At 68.5% G+C, this 23064-nt stretch overlaps 3 protein-coding genes across 3 annotated transcripts; 2 read left to right on the plus strand and 1 right to left on the minus strand.

Annotated features, from left to right (window-relative positions):
* The first annotated feature begins 3404 nt into the window (after positions 1-3404).
* ADAMTSL5 (ADAMTS like 5) lies at positions 3405-8767 on the plus strand. The gene is given in 14 exon segments (XM_064396140.1): positions 3405-3589; positions 4470-4521; positions 4625-4770; positions 4986-5046; positions 5134-5242; positions 5329-5456; positions 5535-5652; positions 6208-6291; positions 6893-6993; positions 6995-7057; positions 7142-7228; positions 7230-7380; positions 7624-7695; positions 8274-8767. Coding segments are annotated over 14 exon segments (1545 nt in total). The 5' UTR covers positions 3405-3530; the 3' UTR covers positions 8588-8767.
* Positions 8768-12258: 3491 nt separating this feature from the next.
* Positions 12259-18118, minus strand: PCSK4 (proprotein convertase subtilisin/kexin type 4). The gene is given in 16 exon segments (XM_064396122.1): positions 12259-12647; positions 12719-12838; positions 13053-13177; positions 13343-13513; positions 13675-13792; positions 13889-13992; positions 14251-14351; positions 14536-14748; positions 14823-14995; positions 15399-15487; positions 15588-15628; positions 15630-15665; positions 16546-16674; positions 17226-17321; positions 17402-17506; positions 17915-18118. Coding segments are annotated over 16 exon segments (2214 nt in total).
* Positions 18119-18241: 123 nt separating this feature from the next.
* On the plus strand, positions 18242-23038 carry REEP6 (receptor accessory protein 6). The gene is made up of 5 exons (XM_064396164.1): positions 18242-18451; positions 20344-20437; positions 20651-20789; positions 21327-21495; positions 22649-23038. Exons 1-5 carry the CDS (start codon positions 18337-18339, stop codon positions 22696-22698), a joined length of 567 nt encoding a protein of 188 aa, XP_064252234.1. The 5' UTR covers positions 18242-18336; the 3' UTR covers positions 22699-23038.
* The last annotated feature ends 26 nt before the right edge of the window (positions 23039-23064 follow it).

Below are 23064 nucleotides of genomic sequence, written 5' to 3' on the forward strand. Positions count from 1 at the left end.
TCTTCGGCCTCGGCTCCTCTGGGGAGGGGCACGGCCACCCGCAGGGGTGACAGCGACAGTGACACAGCCACACCCCCGCAGCGCCCAGCGCAGCCTCTCCGGTCCCACGAAGATGGGCGCGGCGTGGCAGGCGCGGGGTGGCAGCGTGTGGGGTGTGAAGCCCTGGGGAGCGACAGGCGGTGACCCCCCGTGTCCCTGGTGTCCCCGCGTGTCCCCTCACCCAGCCCCGCACCTGGGTGAGGAAGGGGTGGCGCAGCAGGCGGGCCGGGCCGGGCCGTGCCGCGGGCTCGGGGTGCAGCATGCGGGCGATGAGGGCGCGGGCAGGGGGCGACAGCCCCGGGGGCGGCGGGTACCGGGCGCTGCGGATGCGCCGGTAGAGCTCCGAACGGCGCCGAGCCTCGAACGGGGCGTGGCCGCTCAGCGCCGTGTACCTGGGGTGGGGGACAGGCCGGGAGGGTCCCCGGGCTCCCTGCAGGGTCCCTGTCCTTCCTCTGGCTGCTCTGTCCTCCCTCCACCCTCTCCATCCTCCCTCCAGCTCTGCTGTCCATCTCCCCTCATCCCTCTCTCCATCTCCCCTCATCCCATCTCCCCATCTCCCCTTATCCCATCCTCTCTCCCCTCCCTCTCCCTCCCTCCCTCCCTCCCTCCCATCTCCCCTTGCCCTCTTTCCATCTCTCCCACCCTCCCTCCATGTCCCCTTATCCAATCCTCCCTGAATCTTCCCTCACCCTCCCTCCACCTTTATCCACCCTCCATCTCCCCTTGCCCTCCCTCCATCTCCCCTCATCCCACCCTCCATCTCCCCCCCTCCCTCTATCTCCTCTTGCCCTCTGTCCATCTCTCCCATCCTCCCCCATCTCCCCTCATCCCACCCTCCCTGCCTCTCCCCTCCTCCCTCCATCTCCCCTCACCTCCCTCCCTCCCATCTCTCCTCATCCCATCCCCCCCTCCATCTCCCTCTTCCCCCATCCATCTCCCCTCATCCTCCATCTCCCCTCACCCCCCTCCATCTCCCTTCATCCCTTCCTCCCTCCGTCTCCCCTCATCCCTCTCCCCTCCCTCTCCCCTCCCTCTCCCCCGTGCTCCCTCTCCCCTCTCACACAGCGCAGCCCAGGGCCCAGATATCCGCGGGCTCCGCGTGTCCCCTGCGCTCCAGCACCTCCGGGGCCAGGTACGCGGGTGTCCCACAGAGTGCCCTGCGCGGGGACAGCCGGGGTGACCCCCGGGGACACGGGCAGGGCCAGCCCCGTCCCCGCAGCCCCGCTCACCCCCAGCGCCGCCCGGGCGGCGCCGCCGGCCGCGCCAGCCCCAGGTCCCCGATCTTCACCCGCATCCGCTCCGTCACCAAGAAGTTACCTGCGGGACGCGAACGATGTCACCCTGGGCCACCCTGGGGCCACCCCCGGGTCCCCCCCAGCCCCACGCACTCAGCTTGAGGTCGCGGTGCACGAGGCCGTGGCCGTGCAGGTAGCGCAGCCCCGAGAGCAGCTGCCGCAGGTAGTACCGGAGCTCCGGCTCCGTCAGGCGGCCCCGAGCCCGCAGGATGTCGGCCAGGGACTGGGGACAGAGCGACAGCGGCTGGGGACAGAGCGACAGCGGCTGGGGACAGTGGGGGATGCAGTGACAGGGGCTGGGGATGGAGTGACAGCAGCTGGGGACAGCGAGGAGGGGCTGGGGACAATGGGGGATAGAGTGACAGGGGCTGGGGACAAAGCGAGGGGGGCCTGGGGACAATGGGGGATGGAGTGACAGGGGCTGGGGACAGCGAGGAGGGACTGGGGACAGTGGGGGACAGGGAGACCGGGACAGGGGACAGAGCGAGGCACCAGGCTGGGCCTTGCTGAAGCCCCGGCCTGAGGGTGCTCAGTTTTGGGGTGTTTACGCTCAGTTTCGGGGTTCAAGGGCTCGGGTTTGGGGTTTAGGGGCTCAGTTTTGGGTGCAGAATTTCACGGTTCAAGGGCTTGGATTCAGGGTTAAAGGGCTCGGTTGTGGGGTGAAAGCACTCAGTTTTGGGGTGTTTAGGTTCAGTTTCAGGGTTCAAGGGCTCAGTTTTGGGGTGTAGGAGCTCGGTTTTTTGGTGCAGAATTTCAGGGTTCAGGGGCTCGGTTTCGGGGTGCAGAATTTCAGGGTTCAAGGGCTCAGTTTTGAGGTGTTTAGGCTCAGTTTCGGGGTGCAGAGCTCACCCCCCGGCTGCAGAGCTCCAGCAGCAGGCAGAGGTGGCCGCGGTCGGCGAAGTGCCCGTGCAGGCGCACGATGTGCGGGTGGCGCAGGTGACACTGCAGCTCCCGCTCCCGCTCCACCTGCACCGACAGCAGCCCCGGGGCGACCCTCGGGCACCGGGGACCCTCGGGGACCGGGGACCCCCGGCACGCTCCCCGCGGGGACGGGAACCCACCCAGACCCCCGCGGACCCCACGGGCACTGTCCCCTCTCCCCGGGGAGGGTCCCCCCGGACTCACCCTGTCCGCGACGCCCGGGACAGCCAGCCGGGCTCGCGGGATGACCTTGGCCGCGTAGAGCCGGCCGCTGGTCACCTCTGTCACCTGGTAGCAGCGGCCGAAGGCGCCCTGCGAGTGACCCCGTGGGGACGGGCACCGGGGGTCGTGGTGCCCACCCAGCTGCCCCTCGCTGTGGGAGCTGCTGGGGCTCAGTCCCGTGCCTCAGTTTCCCCTTCTCCAGAGGGGATGGGGTGAGTCCCGCTTGGATCGGGACACCTCGGGGATCCCCCGGGGGGTGCGGGCGTGTGACCCCCCCGGGTGCCCAGCGGGGAGGGGGCGAGGGGCAGTTCAGGGGGGCAGTTCGGGGGGGTTACCTCTCCCAGGAGCCGCCCCCGCCTGTAGAGCGTCCCGCTGCCCTCATCGCGGAGGTACTGGCCGGGGGGCGGCTCGGCCCCTGCGCTCCCCGGGACCATCCTGCCCGCTCCGCTCGGCACCGGGGACACCCCGAGGGACACCCGCACCCCGCCACTGTAACCCCTTCAGCTCCGGGCTGCGGGTGCCCATGGCGCCCAGGGGTGCTGGGTGCCCCCCCGCACCCAACACCCACCGCTCTGCCCCCCCGAGCCCCCTCAGAAGACCCCGATGGTGGAGCGGAGACCCCCGCGGGGGTCCCGGCCCCCGGGGATGCCCAGCACGGGGGGTCCCGCAGCAGGATCCGGCCGCGCAGGGAGGTCCTGCTGCCTCTTCCCCTCCGCCGCTGGGGCCGAGGGGCTCCCGGGGGGGGCGCTGATGTTGTTTTGCAGCACCCGAACCCCCCCAGGACGCCAAAAGCCCCCCCCTCCCGACCGCCGGCTCTCCGGGCCCCCAAGGGTTAACGGGCGGCCGGGGAGGGCTGGGCGCACCTTTGGGGCTGGATATTAATAACGCGGCGGGGAGGGACGGGAGGCGAACCGGGAGCGGGGGGGGAAGCCTCGCCCGGCCCCCCCGGAGCTGCGCAGGCGATGCCCGCTCGGCCCGGGTCCCCCCCCGCTCCCCGCCGCCGGGACGCCGAGCCGGGACTGAGCCGCCGGGACGCCGCCGACGAGGGGCGGCATGGTCGGGGGGGCCCGTGGGGACGGCCCCGACCCCCGCGGGGGACCCCACGCTGCTGGGTAAGCTCCTGGTTTCTGCTTTAACCCTCGCGGACCCCCCCGCCCCGCGCCTCAGCGCTGCCCCGGAGTTCCTGCGGGGAAACTGAGGCACGCGGTGCCCCCCGCGCTGCCAGCGGGGTGCGGGCATCACCCACCCGGCACCGCCCGAGCCTCGGCGGGGTCCGGACGCTCCAAACACCCCCCCCGGAGCGGCGGCAGCGCGACCCCCCGGCCCTTCCCCTGTCCTGCTGGGGGGACCCGGAGCCGGGCGCTGCCGGTGGCCACCCGCGACCCCCCGGAGCCGCGCGGCGGGACGGGAGCGGCTCTGCCGGGGGATTCCCCGACACGGGAACGGGACCCCGGCGCTCCCCGCACCCCCCCGGCGCCTCCCCCACCCCGGGCCGGGCGCTTTGGGGGTGCTGCAGGCTCGGGCGCTGCGGGGGCCTCCCGCTGCCCCCCACCCTGCTCGCCCCACCGAGGGGCCGGATCCGGATCGGGAGCGACGCGGAGCCCCGGCGTGCAGGTCTGGTCCTGCCCCGGCAGGCAGCGATCCCGGCCCGCCGCGGGGCCCCGGGGGCGGCGGGGCCGTCGCCCGTCCCGGGGCTGCGTGGGCACGTGTGGGGGACACGGCGTCACCCAGGCCGTGTCACCAGCCTGTGTCATCACCCGGCCTCACCTGTGGCGTGTCCCCCACCCGCCTGGGTGGAACCAGACCCCCGTCCCCTCCCTGGGGACCCTCAGCTGGGTCTGGGCTTGGCCCCCCCCTCACTCCCGTGCCCCTCGCTGGGGTCCCCGGGGGGGCTCGGCGGTGGCCCCGCCTCGGCGGCGATGCTGGGCTGGGGGACAGCCCGGTGCCACCCCCCCTGTCCCTGGGGACGGCTCAGGGCTCTCTGCTCCGCAGGTCCTGGCGGCTGCTGCTGCTGGCCTGGCTCAGCCTGGTGGGCATGGCACAGGTGAGGGGGCTGGGGGGCAGCTGGGGGGGCAGCTCGGGGGGCTGGGGCACCCCAGGGATCCTTCATCCCACCCCCAGCGCTGACCATCCCCTTCCTCACGCAGGACCCAGCCCTGGGGACACCAGCGAGAGTCCCTGAGCCCCCAGCCCCTGCTCGGCCCCAGGGGACCTGGGGGTCCTGGGGACCCTGGAGCTCCTGCTCCAGCTCGTGCGGGGACGGCGTCGCCCTGCGCAGGCGGAGGTGCCTGAGGTCAGTGGGGGATGGGCAGCACAGACCCCCCCCAGGGGTGTCCCCAGCTCCCAAACCCCGTGTGGCACCCAAATCCCACGGCACGGCCTTGTGTGCCCAGCTCCCAAGGCCTGGTGCCACCAGGCAGCACCGGCCCTGCGGTGGCTCGGTGGCATCGTGGTCCTGGCGAGCTGTGTGGGACACGGTGGGGACACGTGCTGTCACTGTCACCGCAGGACCAGCGAGGAGCAGCCGTGCCCGGGGGACCCGCGGCAGTACCGGCTCTGCCAGCTGCAGGTGAGCGCCGGGAGCGCCGCGGCACCGACGGGGCTGTCCCCGCTCCCCATGGCTCCATCCCGGTGCTCCATCCCGATGCTCCCACAGGGCTGCCCCAGCGGCTCCGTGCCCTTCCGGGCCATGCAGTGCTCCCTCTACGACAACCGGCCCGTGCTGGGCACCTCCGCCCGCTACCGCTGGGTGCCCTTCCACGGAGGTGAGTCCCGGCGTGGTGACAGCATCACCGGGGGCTCACGGCTGTCCCCGGCATCACCCCAACCCCTTCTCGCCCTGCTCTGGCAGCCCCCAACCTCTGCGACCTCAACTGCCTGGCCGAGGGGCACAATTTCTACTACAGCTTCGGCCGGGTGCTGGACGGCACCCGCTGCGGCCCCGGCTCCCCGGACCTGTGCGTCGGCGGGCGCTGCCTGGTGGGTGTGCCCAGGGACCCCCCAGACCCCCCGGGACCCCCCGGGCCCGCGCTGAGGGGGTGTCGGGGCTCCCCACAGAGCGTGGGCTGTGACGGGATCCTGGGCTCGCGCCCCGACGCCTGCGGGCCCTGCGGCGGCGGCCACGGCTCGTGCGTCCTGGTGCACCGGCTCTTCCAGGGCTCGGACCCCTCCTCCGGTGAATGAACCATTGCCCCGGCCCCCTCCATGGGTGAATGCTTTGGCTCTTGGCTCCCCTGTCCTCCTGTCCCCATCCGTGTCCCCAAGGCATCGCCTGCTGTCCCATCCCCTCTCCCTGTCCCCCATCCAGAGGGTCGCTGTCTCTGGTCCCTCCCTGTCCCCAACATGCAGGGACGGACTCGGAGCAGCTTGGGGGGATGAACTCATTGCAGAGGGGTCACTCCTGGGGGGTGGGGGGACCCTTATGTCCCCAGGACTGTCCTGGGGGCACTCAGAGCCTCTGTGCCCACATGTCCCTGATGTCCCCAGGGGTGTCCTGGGGGCACTCAGAGTCCCCGTGCCCACATGTCCCTGATGTCCCCAGGGGTTCCTGGGGGCACTCAGAGTCCCTGTGCCCACATGTCCCTGATGTCCCAGCACGGGGGGCCCAGCTGGGTCAATGTCCCAGCCCCGGGTCCCCTCTGTGCCCGTCCCCTCCCTCTCTGTCCCCCCGTGGTGCCCCCTGGGCCCTGCCCAGGCTCTGCCCTGACTCTGCCCCCTCCCCACTCCACAGGATATTTGGGATATGTGAATGTGACCAAGATCCCGGCCGGGGCCACCCACATCAAGGTGACGGACAAGAGCCGCAACTACCTGGGTAGGACTGAACTTCCTCCGTCCCAGTCCGTCCCAGTCCCTCCCAGTTGGCCCGGGCTGGTGCCAGCTGCGTGTGCGGGCAGGCCAGGCCAGGGCAGGGCAGGGGTGGCCGTGTCACGCCGTGCTGTCCCATGTTTGTGCCATGTTTGTCCCTTGTCGTGCCGTGCCGCTCCCTCCCTCGGATGCTGTTTTGAGCATGGCGGGGTCACTGAACTCGCAAGCGCTCGGGGCAATTTTCCAGAGGCCGCGGCCGCGATTTGGGAAGGGCTGAGCTGGACCGGGGCCAGAGCGGCCACTGCAGCACCGGGACCTCCACCCCCACCCCCGTCCCTTTCCCATGCAGCTGGAGCCCCCTCCCCCATCCCAGCCGGGGTCTGGGGGCTCGGGGCTGGCTTTGCACCCCCCGGGCTTCGGCTGCGGCTCGGGCCCGCAGCCAGGATCCCGCAGGAACGCGGATCCCGCAGGAACGCGGATCCCGGAGCCCCGAGCGCGGCTCCCGGCCCACGCCGCCCTCCCACGCCGGGAGAGGCCTCCGGTGGGGACCCGGCCGGGGGTCCCGGGGCCGCGCGGGGCTCGCGTTACCGGAGCGCTCCCTCCCGCAGCGCTGATGGCGAGTGACGGGCGCTACGTCCTCAACGGCGACTGGGCCATCGCCTGGCCGGGGCCCTACGAGGCTGCGGGCACCCTCCTGACCTACAGCCGGGGCCCCCGACGGCACCGAGAGCCTGGAGGCGCCCGGACCCACCCACGAGGACCTGCACGTGATGGTGGGGGACAGGGGCACGCTGGCTTTGGGGACAGCCCCCCTGCCGCTGCCACCGCCCCTGCCAGCCCCACTCGTGTCCCCCCAGGCGCTGCTGCAGGAGCCCAACCCCGGCATCGAGTACCGGTTCTGGCTGCCCCGCGGGCACCCGCAGCTCGGCCGCGGTGACACGAGCCCCCCTGCGGCAGCCGCAGCCCCGAGGGGCCGGCAGCCCCCCGCCCCCGGAGCCCCCGCACGCCCCGGGCCCCGCGCAGCCCCCCCGGCCCTTCCCCACGGAGCCACCGCCGAGGAGCCCCCCCGGGGGGAACAAGGACGGGGCAGCCGCAGGTACATCCTCGGGGGTCCCCACAGCCCCCCGCGCCCCCGCGGGAGCATCCCGGGCTGCCCAGGTGGGGGAATAAACGGGGACCCTAAAAGGACCCTAAAAGCGCTCGCCAGGGCTATCAGGAGCCCCGTGTGAGCCTCTCTGGGGTGTGGACCCTCAACCTCCCCTCCCGAGGTTGCGTGAGGGGGTTTGGGGGGTCAGGAGTGCCCTGTGCCCCCTAAATTGCTGCAGCTTTCCCCCCGCAGGGCGCTGCGGGCGGTGCCGCCCGCCCAAGGGGCGCTCGCAGCGCATCCGGCACTTCTGCCAGAGCGACTTCGGTGAGCGCCGGGCCGGGCCGGGCTCGGGAGGGCGGCGGGGGCGGGACGGGGCTCAGGACACCGCCAGGGACAGGGACAGGAGCGGGAAGGAGCTCAGGGTGGTAGCGGGGACGGGAATGTGCTCAGGGCGATGCCAGAGGCAATGCCGGGGGTGGAGAGGGGCTCAGAATTGTGCCAGGGATGATGAGGGGAATGGGAAAGGGTTTGGGGTGATGCCAGGAGTGGAAAGGGGCTCAGAACGGTGCCAGGGACGATGAGGGGAATGAGAAGGGGCTTGGGGTGATGCCAGGGACAGGAAGGGGGTCAGAATGATGCCAGGGACGATGAGGGGAATGGGAAGGGGTTTGAGGTGATGCCAGGGACAATGAGAGGAATGGGAAGGGGCTCTGAGTGCTGCTGGGCCAGGAAGGGGCTCGGGCTGCTGTCGGTGGCACAAAGGGGCCCAGGGTGATGCAGGGACTTGGGGTGGTGCCAGAGGCGATGCCAAAGGCTCGGGGTGGTGCCAGAGGCGATGCCAGAGGCTCGGGGTGATGCCAGGGCCAGGGAGGGGCTCAGCACGCCCCATCCCCACCCCGCAGTGTTCCACGGGCGCATCCTGGCGCGGCGCCTGGTGGGGCGGGAGACGCGCTACGAGGTGGAGGTGGAGTCTCGGTACCGGCAGCGCTTCCCGCTGGTGTCCCGGGAGTACCTGTGGGTGCCCAACACCTGCGGGTGCCCCCCGCTCAGCGAGGGCGGCGAGTACCTGCTGATGGCGCGGCGCCACGTGAACCACGAGCACACCCTGAACCGCATCCTGCTGCAGGACGACGGCTACGCCCGGCCCTGGACGCCCCGCGAGGCCCGGCTGGTGCGGGAGGCAGCCCGGCACTGCCCCCAGCCCCGGCCGCCCTGAGCCCTCCCCGCTGGCACCGCCCCGGGAGGTGACACCGGGGCCAGCCGGGTGCTCCTGCCGGGCACCGAGCCCTTCCCATGCCGAGGGACCCCCCCCCCCCAATCCATCTCGCCGTCCTTGGGGTCCGCGTGGCAGCGGGGGGGTGGAGTGGGGTGGTAATTTATTGTTATTTTTGCAGAAAATAAATTGTTTATCCCCTCGCTCGCCTGGCTGGCGACGGTTCTCCCTTTTCAGGGGGTCCCCTCTGTGTCCCCGTGGGCAGGGGGGCTCCTCGGTGTCCCTCCCCTTCAGGGGGTCCCCTCTGTGTCCCCATGAGCCGGGGGTCGCCTCCGTGTCCCCGCGCTGAGCCCCAGGAGCGGCTCCCCCCCGGCGGCGTGTCCCTGTCCCCGTGGCCGCGTGCCAGGCTCTGCCTGCCGGGGTCGGGGACCTCCCGCTTATCTCCCTTCCGCCGGAGCCGAGCGTGTCCCCCCCGCCCTGTGCCAGAGCCCCCCCGCCCGTAACCCAACCCTGGGGCTGCTGGCTGCCACCGCGGGGCCCCTGCGGGGACAGGATGTGACCTGGGGCACCCGGGGGGCTTCACCCGCTCGGGGCTCGCTGGGGGTGGGCTCGGAGCTGGTGCCAGGGGAAGATGAGACCCCCCCCCAGCTGGTGTGGCTGGGGACTGTCCCCAAACTGGGGTTCCGGGGTGCCCCGAGTGGCAGCTGTCAGCCCAGGAGGGTCCTTGTCGCACGGGGTGACATCAGCACGAGGATGATGATGATGATGATGAGCCCCGGGAGCAGCTGGGGGGCAGAGCCGAGCCCAGCTGGTGCCGGTAAACCCAGAGTGATTCCAGGTGCTCCGGGGGGCTTTGGGCTCCAAAGGTGCCCCCCCCACCCTATAAAAACACTCCCTCCCGCCCCACCCCACGGTTCATTTGGGGCTGCTGAGGGGAGGGGGTTTGTCCCTGCCGGGGTCGCAGCCATGGCGGGTCGGGGGGCCACCCCACGCACCAAGAAGCCCCCCAGGGAGGACCGGGGGCTCTCGACGCCCAGGGCTGCGGCTCGTGGCCGGGCCGAGAGCCGGCGGGGAGAGAGGGAGCGCGCCCCGCGGGGGTGGGCGCGGGTCCCCGGCTCCCCCACCACGCCCGGGAAGGGGGCGCCTGGTCCGGCGGGGTCCCGAGGGCAGTCCCCGGTCCCGGGGACAGCGGTGAGCGCGTCCCTGCCCGCGGAAATCCCTGCGCGGGGCGGGGGGGCTGCCCCGGCCGTGCTGACGGGACCCCTCTGCCCCACAGACCCCGCGAGACCCCCGGCACCGCCCTGCCCCGGGGGCTCCTTTTTCTCGGGGCTCCCCGACGTGGAGCATCAGGACCCTGCTGGCCCCTGCAGCCCCCAGCCTGTGAGTGCGAGGGGGGTCCCCACAGCCCCCCAATATGAGGGGGGGGTCCAACAGCCCCCTCCCAGCAGCGCTGACCCTCTGCCTTCCCCCCCAGGCCGAGCCCTGGGGCGCTGACCCCTGCGAGGGGCAGGGTCCGGAGGAAGCTGCAGCACACCCTGGTCCTGGAGCTGGTGAGCTGGGGGGGTCTGGGGGGCTCGGCTGGGGGTGGCCCTGGCCCTGACCCTGTTGCCTGTCCCCAGGATGGGACCCTGCTCTACTCCTCCCTGCTCGCCCACGGGCAGAAGGATGCCACGGCCACCTTCACCACCGACTTCCAGGCGAGCTCCTACAAGGTGGGGCCTCGGTGGGTGTTGAGGCTGGGGGGGGTTGGGGAGCTGTGATTTGGGGCCGTGGATGAGGCGGCTCTTCACTGCCACCCCGTGTGGCCTCTGTGCCAATGTCCCTGGTAGCTGAAGGGGCTCCGAGATCCCGTGGGTGAGGGGTGAGGGATCCTGCTGAGGGCACTGAACCCCCCCGGGGCTCCCCTCGCTGTCAGGATGAGGGTGCTGGAGGTTTTCCAAGATGCTCTTCCCTCCCAGGTCCACGTGAAGCTGCGTCCACACGTGCAGGAGTTCTTGGAGAGCCTTTCCAAAACCTTCGAGGTACCCAGAGCCCCCGGGGTGTGTGGGGTGACCCCTGGGGGGCTGGGGGGGGGGGGACCAGAGCAGCCCATGCAGGGACCTTCACCCTCTTTCTGCCAGATCTTCATCTACACCACTGCCAAGAAGGACTATGCCAAGAAGCTCCTGGAGGTGCTGGACCCCAAGAAGAAGCTGATCAGGTGATGGTGCTGGCAGTGCCCCGCTGGGGACCCCCTGCGTGCCAGGGCGGGGTGCCCACGGCTCTGTCTCTCTGCCAGGCGCTGCTTCTCCCAGTCGGATTGTGTCTGCTCCCAGGGCTGCTACTGGAAGGACCTGAGCCACGTGGGCAGGGACCTGGCCAGGACGGTGGCCCTGGACCACACCATGCAGGGCTTCCCTGCCCAGGTAGGGCAGCGCTGCTCCCGGGGGGGTTCGGGTGTCCCCGTGAGCTCTGCGGGGTCCGAGCTCCTCCCTGTCCCCTCCCCAGGCTGCCAACTGGATCCAGGTGCCACCGTGGTCTGGGGACCCTGAGGATGAGGAGCTGCTGCGCCTCATCCCGGTGCTGGGCCAGCTGGGACAGGCGGTAGGACCTGGGGACGGGAAGGGAACATAGGGATGGGGACAGGAACGGGGACATATGGATGGGACAGGAAGGGGGACGTGGGGATGGGGATAGGAACAGGACATGGGGACAGGAAGGGGATGGGCGCTCTGGCATAGCCCGCCCCTGCCCCGTCTCTCCCCTGCAGGAGGACGTTCGCCCCGAGATCCAGCGGCGATTCCAGCCCTGCCAGCTGCCCGCTGAGGATTAGGCCAGCCCGGAGGAGCTGTGCCCGGGGGCAGCCAGCACCTCACCCCACGGGCCTGGGCTGGATGGCAGTGCCAGGACTCTCCCTTGGTGTTTGCAGGGGTCCCAGCTCATCCCTGGGGCTGGGGGTGCCCCTGCCTTTGGAGACAAAGCTCCATCCTGGCTCCCCCCCCACCCCGTAATCTGTAAGGTCCAGCCAAGGTTTTCACGGGTCATTACAAGCTTGGAGAAAAGTTTGGCTCTGCCTTAATTCCCAGACCTCTTCAGCTGAGCAAACACACAGTGCTGGGGTGGGGGGGACACAAACCACCTCCCCAGTGTCCTGGGGCAGGCCAGGGTCCTGGCACGGGGCCGGTGTCCCCGGGAGGGCCCCAGCTGGCAGCGCTCCCTGTCCCATCCGTGCCCGGTGCCACGTGCCAGGGCACAGCTGCCCCTGTGCCTCTGCCAGTCCCCGTGGGCAGCGTGGCCACCCTGGGACCCTTTTTAAGGCCTGAAGCTGCTGGTGAACAGGAACTGGGGTCTCTGGAGGGGTTCTGGGCTGGCCCCTGCTCTGCTGGAAGCCACATGGGCTGGTGGCCGAGCCCCTGCCGTGGCCGCAGGGGTGCAGCTGTTTGGGGACAGTCACATCCCGTCCCTCTGCCTGGGAAAGGGCACGGGGCTGCGGCCCCTCGGGAACGGCTCTGTCCCCTCCCTGTGGGGCAGCCACCACGCCTGTCCCCCCGCACAGCTGGACAGGGGTGGGAGCATCCCGGGAGGGGAATCACCCTTGGAGGGGGCGGCTGGAAAGAAAACAACCGGTTTATTTGGGAAGGCAGGCGCGGTCCCTGCTCCCTCCCGGGCTGTCCCTGCCGCAGCCCGGGCTGGTGTCACTCTGTCCTCCTGGCCTGGGGACAGCACCGAGCTCCTCTGCCAGCACGGAAAGCCACTCGGTAGACGGGGTACAGCACCCCTGCCATGAGCAGGGTGCTGCAGGCGAGGACAGTGGCAATCACCAGCTCCCTGCGCAGCCCCGCCGCGCTGGGGGAGCCCTCTGCAGGCGGCTGGCAGGTGCGGGTGACATCCTGGAAGGTGTGGCCGGAGGGACAGGATGTGCAGTTGTTGGCCGAGGGGCCCTGGCAGGTGTAGCAGGAGGGGTGGCAGCTGCCACACACGAGGGCGGTGTCCCTGGGGGTGGCACGCCGCGCCCGGCCGTAGTAACGTGGGGGGCAGTAGGACAGGCAGGAGCCGTGGTGGGTGTACAGGGAGCTGCCACAGTCTGTGGAGAGAGGCTGGGGTGAGGCCCTGGGGACCAGAGCGTTGTCACTGTCCCCCCTGAGCCTGGCTCACCCTGGCAGGCTCCCTGCTCGTCCCTCCTGAGGCACTCGTCGGTGGCGGTGGCAGCGGAGCGCCTGGCTGGCATGTCCTCGTCCGTGCCATGCAGGTGCAGGGTGAAGCTGGTCAGCTGGCCTGGCACAGGAGGGACAGGGGCTGCAAACTTTGGGGTTGTGTCCTGCTGCTGGCCCTGTGCTGGCCACGGAGACCCTCAAAGCCAACAGAGGAGGGCTCGTGGCCAGGGAGGAGAAGCCAACAAATTGCCCATCCAAGGGTGGGGGAAGGAAGAATGACCAAGCACAGGGTGACCCCAGTAAAAATGGGGTTCACCCCACCATGGGGCACCCACCTGTGTTTTTGGCATCACCCCTGTTCTCCAGCTGGAGGGTCCAGATCCCCTTGGGGTTCTCATCCCAGAAGTGAGTGGACATGAAGGTCCAGTCCTTGTAGCCGTCCTGGCTGGTGTCGTAGGGGCTGGAGGAGGAGAGCAGAGCTGGGAGTGCCTGAAGGGTCACCCTGTGCCTGCTCTGAGGGGGCACTGCCACGTGGCAAAGGTCCAGAGGAGTTTTGGGCCCAGCGAGCCCCTTTTTGGGAGCCCTGGGGAGGCTGAGAGAGCCCCGGTGCTCCCCGTGTCCTTACCGCACTGTCACCAGCGTGGACGTGGTCCCCATGGGGCTGCTCAGAGCCACCACCAGGTCCCCCCTGCGGCTGTAGCTCAGGGACAGCTGCACCTGGACGTGCTCCAGGGAGCGGATGCTCTCGGAGCAGGAGGAGACATCCGTGGACACGGTGAGCTTGGGGCCGATGTCCCTGCCGAGGACGAGCTCGGTGAGGGCATTCCCCCCCTGCCATGGGTGTCCTGCCCTCCCTCGTGGCCTCCAAGCACCGCAGACCCACATTTTGGGTCCCTGTGCCTGTGGTGGGCACAGCAAGGCCCCGTGGGAGGCTGGACTGGGGTCACTGTCCCTTACCTGGGGACCTGGACGGCCTGGACCGAGCACTTCTGCTGGGGCCGGGTCCCTGTCCACGTGGCGGCCGCCTGCACCAGCAGCCCCGCGTCCAGCAGCCCGTAGCCGTAGTAGTGGCTCACTGGGACACGGGTGCCACCCAGAGAGGGACCCGTGAGTCCCTCGGTGCCACTGGGGGCTGCCGGGAGGGGTGTGAGGGGCCGAGCCCTGCACTCACCCCGGCGCCCGACGCCGTTCTCGGCCCAGTCCTCTGCCTGCAGGTGAGCGGGTTTGGAGGCCCTGATGATCAGGTGCTGCAGGTCACGCCAGGTCAGGGCTGGGCTGGAAGCAGGGAGGATATGGGACAGAGGTCTGGGTTGGTTTTTAGGGGGAGATTTGTCTCTTCTAGGCTGGGTCAAGTCTGGGCCCAAATTGATCCCACCATGATCTGCCTCAGTGCCACAATGGGAGCAGAGAGCTCCAGGGAACGGCTCTCCTGCTCTCCCATGGCCTGGGGGAAGGCCACAGCTCTGCACCCCAGCCTTCCTGCTGCCCGTCCCTTTCTCATCCCTGGGCCGTGTCCCTCTCAGTGCCACCTACTTGGCCTCCAGTGCCAGGGCCACCATGCCCGCGGCCAGCGGGGCCGAGGCGGAGGTGCCGGTGTGTTTGTCTGTGCAGCGGTGGTGCAGGTCAGTGGTCACCTGCGGGGACAGAGCAGTCTCAGGATTGTTTCCAAAACAGCTGCCTGAGGTTGAGTACCTTCAGCAAGTCCTCCTTCCAGGTCCCTTTGAGCTTTTGAGGCTCTACACGGACACCAAGCCAAGCAGGACTGGGACCAGCCCAGCCCCGGAGCTGCTGCTGTGGCAGAGCTCTCGTGGCACTCACAATCTGCACCTTGCTGGTGGTCCTGCTGCTGTAGGTGGTGGTGAGGATGGCGGGGCAGCTCTCGCTGTAGAGGGGCCGGTGCCCGTCGCCCAGCACGCTGCCCACCGACACCGTGTAGATGCTGTTGGTGTACCCGTCGCAGTTGCAGTTGTCGTAGTTGGTGCCACCGTTGCCTGAGGCCCAGATGAAGATGGAGCCGAGCCCGCCCCGTCCCTGTTGAGGAGCGGAGGGGGGTGAGCAGGGTGTCCTCGTGTCCCTGCTGTCCCCGAGGCCAGGGCTGGGCTCACCTGGACGACTCCTCTGTGGAAAGCGGCGGCGGCCAGGACGCCGGGCCCGTCCACCGTCCTGCCGTCGTCCTCGGGGCCCCAGCTGGCGCTGTAGATGTGGATGTACTGGGGCTGCAGGCTCAGGGCCTGCGCCTCCACGATGTCCATGATGGAGCCGTCCAGCATCCTCACACCTGAGGGCAGGGAGCTGAGCAGCCGAGGTGGCTCCGAGGGGACAGGAGCCCCGCAGGTGCCACACCGAGGGGAGGGCCTGGGGACACCCTGCCAGGCCCCCCCTCAGAGCTCTGAGCTTTCACATGCCCCTGCCCTAAGGAGATCAGGCCCCCACGGGTCTGTGCCCTTCCTAAATCTCCTCTTAAGCCTTTTGTAATTAAGCCCGGGGAGAGCTCCCAGCTTTTAACCCCCTTTGCCACCCTCAGTTCCACAGCGGAGCCTGAGCCTGCCCTGCTGGGTGCTGGGCTGAGCACCAAACCCCCCGGGGCAGCACCCACCCTGCCACCCCAGAGCAGCCCCCTGGGCTCCTGCATCCCCACAGGGGGCTGCAGCTCATTTCCCTGCCGTGGAGGAACCTCTCACCTCCGATTTTGGCGTTGTAGGCGACGCCTGCACCGCAGATCCCGTTGTTGGCCACAGCTGCCACTTCCCCTGCGCAGCGTGTCCCGTGCCTGGGGGCACGGAGGGACCCTGTGAGGGGTGGGGGGCCTGGGCCAGCCCCGGCCCCCCCGGAGCTGACCCCCCCAGCGTGGGGAGCTGGGCAGGACCCACCAGTTCCTGTCGCTGTCGCTGTATCGGGGCTGGGGGTCGGGGGTCGTTGCTGTTGAAGTCGTAACTTGCCAGCGGGTCCTGTTACACAGCGAGGTGCCAGCGTGAGCCCAAGGGCCTGCGCAGGGCTGTGACAGCTTGGCACAGGCGCCTGGCACCGAGCCTGGCGCTGGCACTGCCTGCCAGCTCTGGGGACAGCGGGGCCCCTCCGTGCCCAGAGCTGCAGCTGAACCGAGTCCTGAGAGGGGAGGGAGCACCAGGAGGGGCTGAGGGAGCTGGGGAGGGGCTCAGCCTGCAGCAAAGGAGGAGCAGGGGGGACCCTGTGGCTCTGCACAACTCCTGGCAGGAGGGGACAGCCGGGAGGGTCAACAGAACAAGAGGGAACAGCCTCAGGCTGTGCCAGGTGGGACAGCAGCAGGAATTTCCCCAGGGAAAGGGGGGCCAGGGAGGTTTGGAGTGCCCAGCCCTGGAAGGGCTGGAGGTGGAACTCAGTGCTCTGGGCTGGTGACAAGGTGGGCACAGGTTGGACTCGATGATCCCGAAGCCCTTTTCCAGCCCCAGGGACCCTGGGGTTCTGCACAAAGGGGTGGAAGCAGCCCAGCTGACAGAGCCCAGCGTGCCAGTCACCCGGGGGTGACCCTGGGTGGCCCCGGGAGAGGAGCCACGAGCCAGGGCAAGGCTGGTGTTCCACACCCCCAGGCCTGCCTCTCCCTCCCCGGGCAGCCAGGAGCGCTTTCCAGCCGTACTGGCTCTGCAGCTTGCTGTAATTACACCTCTCTGGGGGCTCCAGAGCCTGTACAAGTTCTGACATTTCCTCCCAGTGCGATTGCACTGCGGGAGGCTCCAAACCTTGGATCCAGCCCTGGCGAGGCCGAGCTGCCTCCGCACAGTGCCAGGGCTGGGGTGAGGGCACTGACCCCCCCTCCCTGCAGGAGCAGCTCCCTGGACCCCCCCTCGTTACGTAGTTGGCAGCCAGGTCGGGGTGATCCTTCTCCAGCCCGTCATCCAGGACAGTCAGCACCACCCCCAGCCCCGTGTAGCCTCTGCTCCAGGCCGTGAGGATGTTCAGGTCGGGGTGGATGTCGTTGTTCTGGAAAAGAGATTAAATTTGATCGGGGTCACCTCGGAGGAGTGCTGAGCTGCTGGCTCATCAGTGCTGGTGTTAGCTTGGTTTGTGTCTGGGGAAGGGCAGTGCCAGCGCTCAGGGAGGGGTCCTGCCCCTCTGCTCAGCCCTGCTGGGGTGCTGGGCCCCGCTCTGGGCTCCTCAGGACATGGGCTGGGCCCAGGGGAGGGTCACAGAGCTGAGGAAGGGATTGGAGCATCCTGACAAAGAGAAGCTGAGGGAGCTGGGGCTGCTCAGCCCTGGCTGTCCCTGTCTGCAGGGAGGGCCCAGAAGTGGCACCAGAGGAACAGGCAGGGGCAGATCCCAGGAATTCCCCCTGCACAGGAGGAAGAACTTCTCCCTGCCCAGAGAGCAGAGGGGCTGTGGGGTCTCCCTGACTGGGGATACCCCAGAACAATCCCGAGCCCATCCCGTGCCCTCGGGGGTGGTGCCAAGCAGGGAGCTGGCACTGGAGCGCCACTGGTCCCCTCCACGCCGTGGCTGGGGTGGGGATTAGAGGGGCAGGAGCCTGCTCTCACCATGTACCACTGCTTGGGGAACCAGGGGTCCGTGGGCACCACGCCCGTGCCCCTCTTGGAGCGCCTCTTCAGCGTCTGCTGCTCGAACCACAGGACCTGGGCGGGGAGCGGCGCCGTGGGTGGCGGGCACTGCCTGCCCGCGGCTGTGCCCTGGCTCCCCGCGCCCTCCTGCCTACCTGGGGGTCCCTGCTGAGCCGCATGTGCCACCCCCAGTGCCTGCTCAGCGCTCTCTGCCTGGTGCCGCGCTGGCTGAAGTGGTAGAAGGGCTCTCCCTCCATCACCTGCGGGCACCAAGAGCTGCTCTGAGCTTTTCCGGGGGGCAGCGGTGCCAGCCTGGCGCCGGCTGAGGGGCTCAGGGTGGTGAATTGGACACCGCGGTGCAGGACAAGCAGGAAGGGGCACTTGGGGACAGGAGGGAGTCCTGGGGAGGGGCTGGGTGCCCTTGGGGGTCCCTCGCTGACCCCTGCGTGCTCAGAGACAGTTTGCTCTGAGGGTTGGGGGATGCTGGGACAACATTCCCAGACCCCCAGGACGTGTTTGAGGGGAAATGTTGGATGGGGCTTGGCGCAACCTGGCCTAAGGGAAGATGGGACAAGGAAAGGGGACCAACAGTGGCCACACAGGGCGGGTACGAGCAGGAAAGTCGGGCCAGGGGCACACGGGGCGGGCTGGGCCCGCCCGGGCCGCACCTGGCCCAGGAAGAGCAGCCCGTGCCGGCGGGCCAGGGCCCGCGCGTCCCCCAGCCCCGCCGCCACCCGCACCGCCCAGCTGCTCAGGTAGACGCGGGGCTTGGCGGGGCTCGGAAGGGCGGTGGCGGCCACCGCCAGCAGCGCGAGCAGCACCGGGAACAGCGACAGCGGCAGCGCCGGGCCTGGCCCGGGCCGCGCCGCCATCAGCCCGCTGCGCGCGTTGCCATGGCAACGGCGTCCGCCCCGCCCTCCGCACCGCCTCGCCCGATTGGCCCGCATTCACCCCCGCCCCGCCTCCAATTGGCCACGCCCCTCCGCTGGGCACCGCCCACCCCCGCCGGGCACGCCCCCCGGGCGCTCTGACCGGGCGCGGGGCCGGGGCCGCTCCGGGGCCGCCGCTCGCGATCACCGGCACCGCCGCCATGGCCGCCGTGCTGCAGCGCCTGGAGCGCTTCCTGCACAGCCCCGGGCCCCTCGGCGACCTGCTGGCTCGCCTGGAAGCGCGCACCGGCGTCCAACGGCTCTACCTGGCCACAGGTGCGACCGGTACCGCGGGGCCCCCCCGCTTCTCACGTGCTGTGTTCTGCTCGCCCGGGCCGTGGGGCGCCTTGGCAGCCGCTCAGCGTGGCTCTGGGCTCGGCACGGGGGCACGGGGAGGGCGGGCAGGCGGGTTTGGGGGTCGTGCTGGGAGGGGGCTGGGGGTGCCGGGGTGACACCGCTGTCACCGCGCTGCCCTCGCCTTCCGCAGGCACAAAATCCCCAAATCCTGAAGCTCGTGTGGTCCGAGTGTCAGAGGTGGCAGAGAGACCCTCGAGGTCCCCATTGTGGGTGAGCCCCCAGACGGTGGTGGCTCAGAGCGGGCGCTGGGGATGGCAGCTCGTCCCCGTGCCCCACTGGTGGCACCGGGGGGACCCGGCCTTTAACCGGATCCCTGTTGTTCATTAATGAGGAGCCAGCCGGACTCTCCCCCAGGATCCTCCTCCTGGATCCGTCTCCTCTGACCCTCGGCCCTGTGCCCTCTCTGCCAACTTGAGCTGGCCTCATCCACGTGTTCTGATTCCAGATTTCATATCAAACCTCTCAGGGCTTCCCTGTTTCCCGTGTCCCTGCAAGCCCTGGGGCTCCAGTTGGATTTCCTGGCCCTTCCCCTGCAGCAGGGCTGGTGTTCCCACTCTGGGGGGAAAAGTGTCCGTGCTGTGTGCAGGTTGTGTTTGGATGTGGTGCCACTCAGGGATCTCCCAGGCAAAACAATCCCGGGGGTTTGGTCAGGCTCAGCCGTGATGGACTTGTGGGGTAGAGCAAGAGTGGACACAGCCAAAAGGGATTCTGCATTCTGGACCCCCATCCTGGAAAGGAGAAGTTGTCGCTGAACTAAAAATTCCTGATTTCTCCCTCCCTAATTTGTGTTTGAACCACGGGCTGGGGTTTGGAGCAAGCTCTGGGCAGCACCACCTGTGACTCCCTCAGCAAAGCCTTTCCCTGGGCTTTTGCTGTTACATAAATTTCTCCGGGGGTTAAAATCCTGCGAAATCCCTTCTAAGGCTCTTGGGGAATGAAACCCAGCACTGCCTGGACCTGCCTGCCCTCCTTGGAGGGAGCTTTGGGACCGCTCCAAAGCCACGCTGCTGCTGCCCGTCTCCCGGGAAAGACCCGGAGCTGTGGGTGCCCGGATCGGGAGCTCAGCCCAGGAATGCTGCAGCGAGCAGAGCCGGGATTATCCACGCTCCGAGCCCGAGCGAGGGCTTTAATTCACCCTACAGACAGGTTAATTCCCAGCTTTCTTGCTGCTGCTGGAGTTTGTTCCGGTGCTGGGCTCCATCCCGAATATCCCTGAGGTTTCCTGCCCTCTGAGCCCTGCTGACAGCGGGGTTCTGCCGTGGTTTCCCCCCCAAAACCTCCGTGTCCCACCTTCCCCACCCAGCCTCCTGCGAGCATCCGAGCGCAGGCTGCGGCGCACAATTAATTAACTGAACGATCTAATTGAGTAGCAGCGGGGTTGGATCGCCGCTCCCAGAGGAGCCAGCGGTGCCGGGAGCCCGATCCGGGGGCAGGGCTCGTCCTCGAGCCGCAGCTCGGGGAATGCCGAGCGGCTCCGGGGGACGCGAGCGGAGCCTTGACTTTGGACCGTGGCTGTTCTCGGCGTCTCCGGCTCCTGGCGCCCTGGCCCCGCGCCAGGGGCGAAATCGAGGGTGGTAAAGTCCCATCCGAGCCAGGGGAGGGGACAGGCGGTGACAGCAGCGGGTCAGGGGTCCCTCGGGGAGGAGCAGGGAGGAGCTCGCTCCGTCGAGCGCCTCAGCGGCGTGGAATTAACGGGGGGTGGTCGTCACCCCCCGGAACACTCCCGCTCTGGGATGAGGATCCCGCTCAGCAGAGCCAGCGGGGCCGCCCCTGGTGGCAGCAGGCTCCAGAGCGTCCCCTGTGCCCCGCAGGCTCCGTGGCTTTCCTGGGGCTCTACCTCATGTTCGGCTACGGCGCTTCCCTGCTCTGCAACATCATCGGCTTCGTGTACCCCGCCTACGTCTCGTAAGTACCTGTCCCGCACCTGGAGAGCGCTCCCCGCCCTTTGCTGAGGGTCTCCCTGCTCACCCAAGTGGCAATCATGGCTGGGAAGCTCTTGAGACCTTCCTGGAGGGGCTGGGACCGTGCCAGGGCAGGGGGTGTGGAGATTGGGGCAGGTGGAGCCGAGCCAGGGCTGCTGCAGCCGTGTCCTGCCCTCCTCCCCCTGTCCTGCCGCAGCATCAAAGCCATCGAGAGCAACAACAAGGAGGATGACACCATGTGGCTCACCTACTGGGTGGTCTACGGCGTCTTCAGCGTCGCTGAGTTCTTCTCTGACATTTTTCTCTACTGGTTCCCCTTCTACTACGCCGGGAAGGTGAGGGCTGTGCCGGCTGCTCCTGCCCGGGGCTGGGCGGGGGGAGCTGGGTGTGGTGGCGATGCCCAAAGAGGCTCCCTGGAGCAGAGTTAAAGGAATAAAGTAGGGATTTATTAAAAGGCTTTCAAAGGATTCACCTTGGGCAGTGCAAGAGCCCCGGGTCACGAGTTTTCACACTTTTATCAGTTTTGGTCCGTTTTCATTTTGGGGTTCATCGTCCAGTTACAGCTCCAGGCTGTGCAGTCCCATCCTCTCAGGTTGCTCTCCTCCATTCCCTGTTGTTTGCACTTTTTGGGGTGAAGCTGGAGCGGTGTCCTTGGTTCTGGGCTGGAAAGGGATTGCTCTGTGTGACTGAGCTGTGAGGAGAGCTGCTGACACTTCATATAAAGTTCAGAGTTATTCACCAGTGCAGTCCAGAGTCTGGAATACATGAAAGCCAAACTTAGGGCATCAGAGGGGCTGCACCCAGCCCAGACCCTGGGAGCTGCAGTGTGCCAGCCTTGGGCTGCAGCAGCTGAGCCCCTCGTGTGCCCGCAGTGCCTGTTCCTGGTGTGGTGCATGGCCCCCGTGCCCTGGAACGGCTCCCAGCTCATCTACCACAACGTCATCCGCCCCTTCTTCCTCAAGCACCACCAGGCCGTGGACAACATGATGGGTGACATCGGCACCAAGGCCCTGGACGCGGCGTCCTCCGTCACCCGGGAAGGTACCTCCAGTCCCCCTGTCCCTCCCCCTGCTCCATGTCCAGCTTTTTCCAGTTCAGGGCCGTGGGTAGCTCGTTAATTACCGGCGGGTGATTATTTCCCGGTGCCCGTGGGCATCCCCAGGGCACCGTCCCCTGTCTAACCGCTCTCTCCTCTCTGCTGCACGGTCCAGTCCTGCACACTCTGGCCAAGAGCAGAGCCCGGCTGGCGGCCGGGGTGGCCCCGCAGCCCAGCCTGCCCGTAGGTACCGAGGGGCCGGGCCCCGCGTGCCCCGGGGCACCGGCCCTCTGTCCCGCGGCGTGGCTAGAGCAGGCGCTGCCCTCCCGCTTCTCCCTAGGCAGAGCGCGTCCGTGTGTCCGTCCATTGTCCATCCGTGTGTCCATTGTCCATCCGTGTGTCCGTCCATTGTCCATCCGTGTGTCCATTGTCCATCCGTGTGTCCATTGTCCATCCATTGTCCATCCGTGTGTCCATTGTCCATCCGTGTGTCCATTGTCCATCCATTGTCCATCCGTGTGTCCATGTGTCCATCCGTGTGTCCATCCGTGTGTCCATCCGTGTGTCCATCCCGGTGTCCATCCCGGTGTCCATCCCTGTGTCCATCCCTGTGTCCATCATTGTCCATGCATGTGTCCATGCATGTGTCCATCTATTGTCCATCCGTGTGTCCATCCCTGTGTCCATCATTGTCCATCCGTGTGTCCATCCCTGTGTCCATCATTGTCCATCCATGTGTCCATCCCTGTGTCCGTTCCTCTGTCCCTTGTCCATCCTGTGTCCATCCGTGTGTCCATCCATGTGTCCATCCATTGGCAATCCGTGTGTCCATCATTGTCCATCTGTGTCCATCCATTGTCCATCCCTGTGTCCATCCATTGTCTATCCATGTGTCCATCATTGTCCATCCGTGTGTCCATCCATTGTCCATCTGTGTGTCCATTGTCCATCCCTGTGTCCATCCCTGTGTCCATCCCTGTGCCCATGTGCCCCTTAGCGCTGCTCCCTCGGAGCCCCCCGGGGTTGGGGCGGGCAGTCCTGGCAGTCCTGGCAGTCCTGGCTGTCCTGGCTGTCCTGGCTGTCACCGCCGTGCTCAGCGGGGCCGGGACACCGGGCACTGCCCGGGAACGGGCACTAACGCCGTCCATGTCTCCGCAGGCGTCAAAACATCCCTGAACCTGGCAGATTTCGTGCAGAAGGTGAAGTAAGAGGGGCACCGGGGCCACCGGTACCGGCACTACAGCCCCGGTACCGGGACCAGCACCGGCACCGCGCTCCCGGTACCGGTACCGGCACCCCCCGTTCTGCACCGAAGCTCCCCATACCGGCACTACAGACGCCGGTACCGGCACCACGCTCCCGGTACTGGTACCGGCACCCTCCGTTCTGGCACCGAAGTCCCCCGCGCAGACTCCGGTACCGGCACCGCGGCCCTGCTGACGGTACCGGCCAGCCCGGGCCGCACCGCCCGGGGTCGCGGCTTTCTCCGGTCCCACTCTGTTGTTCCCCCGTTCCCCCGTGCCCCAATAAACGCCGGTGCCCGCCCAGCGCCGCTCCCGTCCCGCCTGTTCCGC

This window comes from Passer domesticus, chromosome 21 (genome assembly GCF_036417665.1).
Source record: "Passer domesticus isolate bPasDom1 chromosome 21, bPasDom1.hap1, whole genome shotgun sequence".
NCBI lineage: Eukaryota > Metazoa > Chordata > Aves > Passeriformes > Passeridae > Passer > Passer domesticus.